At 42.8% G+C, this 8,804-nt stretch overlaps 2 protein-coding genes and 1 long non-coding RNA gene across 3 annotated transcripts in view; 1 reads left to right on the top strand and 2 right to left on the bottom strand.

The window, feature by feature from the left end:
* nek5 (NIMA related kinase 5) overlaps nucleotides 1-2,731 on the top strand; it is a gene marked incomplete in the record, with an annotated part of 40,176 nt that extends 37,445 nt beyond the window's left edge. The window contains 6 exon segments of the mRNA XM_014022743.1: nucleotides 738-806; nucleotides 908-985; nucleotides 1,063-1,237; nucleotides 1,431-1,541; nucleotides 1,664-1,853; nucleotides 2,149-2,731. Coding sequence (XP_013878197.1) covers nucleotides 738-806; nucleotides 908-985; nucleotides 1,063-1,237; nucleotides 1,431-1,541; nucleotides 1,664-1,853; nucleotides 2,149-2,359 — 834 coding nt within the window.
* Nucleotides 695-1,496, bottom strand: LOC106527758 (uncharacterized). The gene is made up of 3 exons (XR_001311421.1): nucleotides 1,410-1,496; nucleotides 861-956; nucleotides 695-782 (listed from the first exon to the last, which is right to left on the bottom strand). It is a non-coding gene; the product is annotated as an uncharacterized LOC106527758 (long non-coding RNA).
* A 1,000-nt stretch (nucleotides 2,732-3,731) lies between the features above and the next one.
* Nucleotides 3,732-8,618, bottom strand: LOC106527755 (GDP-Man:Man(3)GlcNAc(2)-PP-Dol alpha-1,2-mannosyltransferase). The gene is made up of 6 exons (XM_014022741.1): nucleotides 8,541-8,618; nucleotides 8,136-8,357; nucleotides 6,914-7,116; nucleotides 6,400-6,568; nucleotides 5,599-6,245; nucleotides 3,732-5,286 (listed from the first exon to the last, which is right to left on the bottom strand). The coding sequence occupies exons 1-6, from the start codon at nucleotides 8,594-8,596 to the stop codon at nucleotides 5,006-5,008; spliced, it is 1,578 nt and encodes a 525-aa protein (XP_013878195.1). The 5' UTR covers nucleotides 8,597-8,618; the 3' UTR covers nucleotides 3,732-5,005.
* Between the last annotated feature and the right edge of the window lie 186 nt (nucleotides 8,619-8,804).

Raw genomic sequence — 8,804 nt, 5'->3', positions numbered from 1 at the left:
AGTAGTAATAATAGTAGTAGTAGTAGTATTAATAGTATTAGTAGTAGTAATAATAGTAGTAGTAGTAGTATTAATAGTATTAGTAGTAGTAATAATAGTAGTAGTAGTAGTATTAATAGTATTAGTAGTAGTAATAGTAGTAGTAGTAGTAGTATTAATAGTAGTAGTGATATTAGTAACAGCTAACTAATAATTCTAAATAAAACTATAAAATCTGAATAGATAAGCACATGGATGAAGTGAGAACAGTTTATCTTTCAGCTGCAAAGTATTTACAGAAAATACTGTTCAACCATTCAGACCAGCCATTAGCTCATCAGTCCGGTCACATTTAAAGTTTGTTTCTCCAACATGACTTTGTTCAAGGAGATATTTATTAGTGCTGCAACGATACAGAAAATTCACGGTTCGGTTCGATACTTTAGTCTCACGGTTCGATATTTTTTTGATACAAAAAAGAGAAATTTCCATGCCCCTTTTAACTTGTAATTTATTTAAATTAATTGTGAACTTTTGTTTAACCTCAAAAGTACAGTTTTTTAATTAAATGTTGCTGAAACAGCAAGTTTTTCACCAGCTAAAACATGAACGATCTTCAACAGCACCTCTGCAATAACTGGTAAAGACGTGGTGAAGGTTATAAAATAAAATTTGCACCGAACACTATGATGTTTGACGATGATTGTTTTAAGATGCCAGTTTCATATTTTAAACTTTGTGTTGTCTTTTTCCTGCAGGACGTTGAAGCAGCTCTGAGGCAGAACAGAGATCAGAGGAGAGATCTGCAGAAGAAACAAAAAGAGAAAGTGAGCTGAAATATCACTTCATGTTGACCACATGTCACAGAGGGATCACACGACCTGTCCTCTGCCATGTCCATGTCCATTATTTTGAGTCTTTTCTGCAGAAAGGAATCACATTTGAAATCCAGCTAGATGAGGAAGGAGCAACAGGAGCTGGAGATGAAAGAAAAGAAGAAGAAAAGGTCGGAGATGAAACATTTCAAAATAAAAGTCAGATCATCCTCCTCGTCCTCTGCTCTGATCCTGACACTACCAACAGGAAGTGGACCCATTGAACCAGACGCTAAGTTACAAGGAAGGGGAAAAGCTGAAGCTCGGGGATTGGTCAAAGGAGAGAAGGGGGTGGAGCCGAAGGACCCCTCAGACTCTGCTGGACGCGCTCGCCAACATGGACGTCAGCTCTGTTACCAGCACAGCAACTGTGCCTGGTAAAGGTACAGAACATCTGTGAAAGTCCAACTGAACTTTGTTTGAATAATTTCTGATTGTTAGGAATTAAATATAAATTCAATTTAATATTAAACTCAAACTGAAGATGAACAGAAAGCAAAGAAAGAAATGTGAGTGATTTAATGACAGCTCAGAGATCATGTTGAACCTGCTCACCATGTTCTCCTCGGTCCTCAGTGGAATATGTAGCAGGTCGCAGGCAGTGGGTCAGTGGACCCCCCAACACCCTGCTGAAGGTTCTGGCTCAGGCTGAACTCATCTCACCGACCCCGGACCCTCAGAGCCCAGGTCAGGCAGCAGACAGGCCGACACTGGACACAGAGTTCAGTTCAGTTCTCATCAAAGCTCAGAAACACAAGATTCAAATAAAAAGTGTTCAGCTAGATCAAACTGAAGTTTTTTCTTCTCAGATTTAGACCCAGAGAAGGACGAAACTGAGAAAGAAGACAAGGCTGAGGAGGAGGACAAGACTGAGGAAGACAAGGCTGAGGAGGAGGATAAGACTGAGGAAGACAAGGCTGAGGAGGATGACAAGGATGAAGACTCTGATGTGGAAATGGATGAAGAGCGTCTGGAGCCGAGGTCTGATGACGACGACACGTGAGTTAAACTTCACTGCACCTCTCAGCTCCAACTTCTGTCCTAGAGGTGGGGTTAAATAATTATTAATTAAGACTACAAATAAAAAGGTAAAGATAAGGATTGATTAAAAGTTCCTGTTTCATCTATAACTTCACAGATGACCTGTTCCGTGATGTTCTGGTAAAAATGTTGACCTCATGACCTCATGTTTCTTTATAGCTCTCACTGAGCTGATATGAATATACATTCATACATAATGATGAATTAAAACAGAAATGTTGAGTTTACCGTCCAACTTCCTGTTTGTCATCAGGAACTTTGAGGAGTCGGAGGACGAGCTGAGAGAGGCGGTGGCGGACTCCATGAGGAACCTGTTCGTCGTGGAGGACTCCAGCTCAGATGAAAACCCTCAGGAGACCACAGAGCAGAGGAGCAGTGAAGCCTGCAGACCATCAGGTCCAACCACAGGCCAAGAACTGCCATCAGGTCTGACTAAACCTGAAGAACCTTCTGATGGCCCCTGAGGCTCCAGGTTTGTCCAAAACAGACAGGAACTGCAGACCAGCTGAAGCCTGAAACCCTTCCGGCCCCCTCAAGAGTCTGAGTCATCATCTGACCTGCCACTATTTAAGCATTTATTAGAATTATTATAATAATATGCTTCTTTCAGCAAACAGCTGTTTCTTTCTACATCTGCTGGAGGTCAGGTCCACATTCAGTCCAGTTCACTTAAATCAGACCCGAACTGACATTTAAAGTAGTTTTTAACATGACAAAATACTATTTTATTTCAAAACAGTTTTCTTCTTTCATCTTATTTCAGAGTTAAATAACAAATATAATAACAAATGGTCAGCTGGTCTCTTAATAAATATTTGGAACAATTTTTTTTTCCATGGGAGGACATGTCAAAAGTGGGACCTCTGTTCTTCTCTGTTCAACTAGCTGGATATATATTTAGATTCTGATCACTGGATTTCTACAGATTGGCTTGATGGTCTCCTGGTGTTCTACAAAACAGCGTTGGTGACTATTCAGGCCATTTCCTGGCTGCCTGACCAATATGAAGCATTGCGGTTCTTTCAGCACTCAGACTTTGCCCTGTGCGAGCTGGGACTCAGTCTGCAAGTGGTTCTGCTGAGGGTCGCGGGCCGACTGTGGTTCCTGGACTTTGCTAGCGAGATGGAATTGATCTTGGAGAATCTGATAGCTCGGCTCGGAGGAATTGTCCACACTATTTGTCTGATTGGATTGCCACATTGGAATGTACCAGCGAACATTAAGGCAGATGGGAAATTGTTATTGTCTGCCTGCCCAAAAACATTTTCCCTGTTCCCAAACAACTGATTACAGATTTCTCTCCCACGTGACCTTGAGGCTGTGGATCTAATTTCTCCTGGTGTTTCTGTCGACTTGAGGCTCCTCCCCCACCTCTCACTCTGTCTAATCTGATCCCCTGAAGGTCAGTCTGGAGCTGCACTGAATGAACAATTCAACACCAATATTCTGAACTAATGGCTGAACTATGGGTTTTACTTTTGGGAGGCTGGATTCTTTAGACTCTTTCCCTCTAAACTCACTTACTCTGGCTAATAAATGTGCTCTTGCTTCATAGAGGTTTTTTTATAAGCACCATAGTGTTTCATATTTCGTTGATATGTTTTTTTTCCCTCATCTAACATTTTGTGGTATTTTCGTTTTTTCTTTTTAAAGGTAGTGCGACCCCTGCTGGTTGCCGCATGACCTGATCACCTGTTTCCCCCATGTTTTTTTTGTGTGTCTTCTTGAATGGGTGTTCTTAAATGTAATTTCATTGTGCTCCTTACAATGACAATAAAGGCATCATCAATGAAATATAAAGTTCCTGTGGACAAACAGATCTCTGAAAGATACATCAAAGTTTCTGTGCAGTTTATTGTGCATAATTAGTCAAAGAATTTGTGTTTAATTTTGAAGCAATTTCTTACTTGACAGACAATGTGAGAAAAACAGGTTTAAACTTTGATCATGAAACACTCAGAGCTTAGTCTTTCCTGTTCTGTGAGATTTGGACCACTAGGTGGCAGCACTGAGGTAAATATCAGACAGCTTAATTAGTCCTCTATACATCCACATAAATAATAATAATTTTTAAAGATACAGGTTATAAAATAATATATATTTAATCATATTACTACACGCAGACTTCATCAACAACAGCTGAAAAACATTTAAATAAAGTGAATTTGGTCTTCAGCTACTGGAACACTAGTTTTAGCTGCAACTTTAACCATTACATAAAGCAGTATAAGCTTTTTTTAATAAATTCTGCTGACAGAAGTCAGTAAATAAAGAAAAATCACTGTAAAAAGAAAAATCATGTCAGCTTTAATATAAACAAACTGTAATAAACCCTTCCTCTTTAACGCTGTGAAGGAACATATCTACACAAATCTGAGGTGCTGTAATTCTCCTCCTCCTCTTCATCCTTTAGTATCATTTCCTGATCTGGAGATGAATCAAGTCCAGGTCAGCACAAAACATCGGATCAAACAGGAAGCAGAGACGGACTGAGCTTCACTGCATCAAACGTGGGAAAATCACTTCTGATTGACAAACATGAGCTTTTAGCTTTAACCAGTCATTTCTGAACGTTTGGGTTGAAAATTTTAAATCAGATATGAAACTATTTCCTGTTGATGTTTTAAAGTATGTAAATTTAACCCATTTCTGAACAAATCGTTTGAATGACAGCTCAGTTTTATCCCGAGTTTTGACCCTCAGCTCAAGTGGAACATGCTATAAACATCCTGCAGCTGTCTGACTTTCTCACATTAATAAACTTGGTCTCATGCAAACATAATGAGAGGATCTTACGTTTCATGTTTCTCTTCAGTTTGTTATTCTGTGAGTTCATCAGGATTCTGTTTGACTTATGTTTTTTTTTGAGACGACACGTCAGCTGATGGTTAGCTAGTTTTAGCTGATCTTCAGTCCTGTTCAGCTGCGAAGACGTGTTTTGAAATACGAATTAGCCTTCAGAAAGCCCTGTCAGTGTTAATGCCCCATCAGTTTGACAGCAGAGACTCCGACCTGCACCTCCTGGAGTTCAGCTGACAGACAGCTGGGAAACGAGTCTCTGATCAGGTTCTGGTCCCTGGTAGATGTCAGAWCTCCTCTGCTCCTCCTCATTACACCCGTGTACTCATCAGGGACTCCATGGCAGACAGGAAACACACCTCAAACTCTTGGTCAGAGAACCGTCTGACAGATTCACGTGCGGCGTGCTTTATCTCCAGTCTAGCTGACGGCGACAGCTCCAGGATGGTTTCCATGGCGGCAGCATAGCTGTCTTCGCTGTCGGCCAGGAAGCCGGTCTGCCTGCCCTGGTGCGGCACCACGATGTCCAGCTTCGGCCCTCCAGACTTGTGGGCGAGGACGATGGTTCCTGCAGCCATGCACTCCACCACACCTGGAGAATAAAAGCACTGATTAGGGGCCAAAGCAGCTGATCTGAACTGTTCAAAGTGCAGGTGGTTCAGGAATACTTAGAGAAGCACAAATTACTTCAATGTTTCTTTGGGATAAGAAAAAAAAGCTCCAACACACCAAACTTTAGCTCAATATCTGTAAATTTAACTAAGTAACACGGTTTTCTGTTTTTCTGTTGATGAGATGTGACAGCCATCTTGAATTACGTTGACTGCATTCTGCCTTGGTGATAAATACAGGTGTGGTTTTACTGAACCCAGACAGGTGTGCGACGTTGACGTGTTCTTCTCACCTATACCGAAGTGCTCGTTCCACATGGTGTGCAGCCCGATGCTGGCGTTCACCAGCTCCCTCTTCAGCTCCTCAAACGGGATGTTGAGTTTGAAGTCGACGCGGTCGGAGACCCCGAGCTCCTGACAGAGTCCTCGCAGCATCAGGACCCTCTCATTGTCCTCCTGGTTCCTGCAGCCACCTATCAGGATGAGCCGCAGCGACTCCCGGCCTCCGGGCCCCTCCCCTTTCTTATCCAAGAGCTTGCGAAATGCTCTAATCTGCAGCTGGTGATCTTTTTCTGGCCTGAACTGACCCACAGACACGATAGAGTGGCACTTCCTGTCTCCCCCTCCTCCTCTTCCTCCTCCTTCCTCCTCTTCACTGCCCAGCTCCCGTCCGAGCTCCTCCCAGCCTTCTTCCACCTCGTCTTCGTCCTCCAGCGGGACGTCCAGGAAGGCTTGGACATCGCAGGGCGGGTAGACGATGCTGGTGCGGCTCGGGGAGCGCCACAGAGCCAGGATGTGTCCCAGCGTCCAGGTGGAGTTCACCATGATGACGTCGCTGCAGGAGCCGGCCAGGCCGTAGATCAGAGCAAAGAGGCAGTAGTACAGAACCTTCAGCGCACTCAGAACCGGGTTTCTGGAGATGAAATCTGAGTTGTTGAATCTGAAATGACAGAAAACAGCGGAGGGTTGGTGCGGTTTGCTAACAGAGCTGTAAACATTTATCATTATTGTTACCAAAGAGACACTGAAGTTATCTGTAGTGAAATATCTTTGCTTCTTTCTTCTAAAAMGAATAAAGTTCTGTGCAGGACTACCTGGGGTTCCTCTCCCGGACCACAGACAGCATGTCAGTGCTGACTGTAGGATAGTGAACGTAGCTCGCCACTTTACAGCCTCCCAGGTAGCAGAAGATCGGAAGTGTGAAGGCATAACCCATCGAGTCCACGTACAGGTCGGGAACAAAGGCTGTGAGGGCTTCCCACCCTGAAACACACAAACAGCTCATATAACTCAGGTCTGCCTTTAATGGAAGGAGAATTCTCTCATCGGCAATCAAAACATGAATAACTGGATGGTAAACCCTTATTTACGGTCAGTAATCAGTAAGGCTAACACACATCAGACCAGAAGAACAAGTGAAAATACTGGTCTGGTTTTCACAGCAGGAGGTGTAAAGTATTCAGTAAAGCATCAGAACAGTAGATTTAAGCAGCATATAAACTGTAAAAGTGTACCTTGTATTAGCGTGCTCAATAATAAATGATTGAACCACTTTGTTTTCATTCTGTATGAATCCCAAAGTCATGGCCAAATTGGATATGGTCTTACCAAGGAACATGGAGCCCAGGCTCTGGCCCAGCAGGGTGAAGTGGGGGTAGGAAGAGGCCTCCACCAACCCGCGGTGACGCAGGAAGACGAAGGTGACGGGTCGAGGCAGCGTGATGTTAAAACGTCGCCGTGCTCCCTCCAGGATCTGCTCACCGCTCACGTCCTTATCCCCCGTGTAAACCACGAAGGACACGCTTGGGTATCTGGACAGGTTTTAACGGGATCCATAATTAGTTGTAACATTAGACTTGAAAACTGTAAAATAAAGACTGTAAAAATACTGTAGGATGTTCAGTTTTTATCAATATATTACATGGACAGGGCCATTTTATTTACAGGCAAAGCATTCTGGATGGAGGACCTTAATTTAGCTTGTTTGTCGTGCTAGCGCTGAGCCAATGCATATAAGGCAATATAGCGTTGGAGCTAGCGCGAAGGCTAACAGGCTAAGCTGAGGTTCTTCTTCCATGAAGCAGCTCTGTTGTCCTCCATCCATATTTTCAGTTACAGGCTGAGTCATTTCTACCTTCTCCTCTCCGTCAACGCTCTCTGGTTTCATTTAAAAGAGTCGATCATCAGATATTGTCCAAGATTAACCTTCAGAGTGGATATAGCTCGCTAGCAGCCTCGCATCGAGAACCTATCCACGTCATCATTTACCCAGAATGCTTTGTGTGTAAATAAAATAGCTCCATTCGTGTTAAAATATATTTTTAAAAAATTACAAAACTAAACAGCCTACAGTGTTTTTATAGTCTTTATTTTACAGTTAAAATATAAGTTTATAAAATAAAATTTAATGTTACAACTTATGTACTAACGTATCCCTTTAAGATATGTCACTCGTATAAAAATAAGTTGTGTTTGCATATTAAAAACTGTTGATTACTCCAGAAAAGTATCATACTCAAACAGAATTAGATGATGTGGTTCTAAGCTGCTGGGATCTTGAAGTTTACTTTGGACTCAAAAGTCCATGTTGTCAGGTGGGTCACTGAGACCTGATACTTGTTTACTCAACTTTAAAGCTGTGTAAACAATGAAAAAACCTCGTGCAAGTAAAACACCCGACAACTTTCTAACATGTTTACTGTTGACAACATTACAAATGACCGTTTTCTAATAATAAAATCACATTTTTCAGTTTGGGTGGAGTAGATTCTACTTGTTGTTCGACCCAATAAAAACTGATGCTGTTGAGTTGAAAGAATAAACCAGGTACCGGTTCATAAGTGCCCTCAGGGAGCACCACAGGACCCGCTCCCCGCCTCCTCCTGCGTTACAGTACGGGTGGAAAAAGGCCAGCGCCGCCCCGGTCCCCTGAGCCTGGCGGGTCCTCCGGCGGCCCTGCAACCACAGCCGCAGACCCAGAACCACCAGGACCAGAACCAGAGTCAGGACCAGACTGAGGTAAACGCAGGGCATCACCAGGGACCACAGCAGCCTGTGGAGAAAGAGACAGAGGACTGAGAAGAGGCGACCCGACCAGAACCTGTTCTACCAGCTAGCTTTAGCATGCTAAAATTAGCGCCGTCCGCGCGCTCTGACAATTATCCTCATACTTTAACTTATTCACGGGTAACTCTTTGTTTGTTTACAACTTTAAATAAACAGAGTGGTTATTTACCTCATTAAATCACAGAAACACAAAGAGAAGTGATGGTGGTGTTCGTGTCCTGCCATTTTGACAACACAACTCCTGACGTGACACGAAAGAACTTTCTGTCATATGACCGAGCAGCCGCTTTCTGATTGGCTGAGCGTTTGTTTACCTTTTCATCATCGACATGTGACTACTGCTCAGATAGATAGATAGATAGATAGATAGATAGATAGATAGATAGATAGATAGATAGATAGATAGATAGATAGATAGATAGATAGATAGATA

The sequence above is a fragment of the Austrofundulus limnaeus genome, unplaced genomic scaffold (genome assembly GCF_001266775.1).
Source record: "Austrofundulus limnaeus strain Quisiro unplaced genomic scaffold, Austrofundulus_limnaeus-1.0 Scaffold341, whole genome shotgun sequence".
In the NCBI taxonomy this organism is placed as follows: domain Eukaryota; kingdom Metazoa; phylum Chordata; class Actinopteri; order Cyprinodontiformes; family Rivulidae; genus Austrofundulus; species Austrofundulus limnaeus.
This window is presented reverse-complemented; position numbering and strand designations above follow the sequence as displayed.

Bases quoted from the DNA above. Each gene is read 5' to 3' on its own strand.
- LOC106527755 (XM_014022741.1), bottom strand. From the start codon at position 8,596: ATGGCAGGACACGAACACCACCATCACTTCTCTTTGTGTTTCTGTGAT. The intron at 7,117-8,135 runs GTACCTGGTTTA...AAACCTGTCCAG, and splicing joins CTGAGGGCACTTATGAACCG to ATACCCAAGCGTGTCCTTCG. The intron at 5,287-5,598 runs GTGAGAAGAACA...TTTATTCTCCAG, and splicing joins GAACGAGCACTTCGGTATAG to GTGTGGTGGAGTGCATGGCT.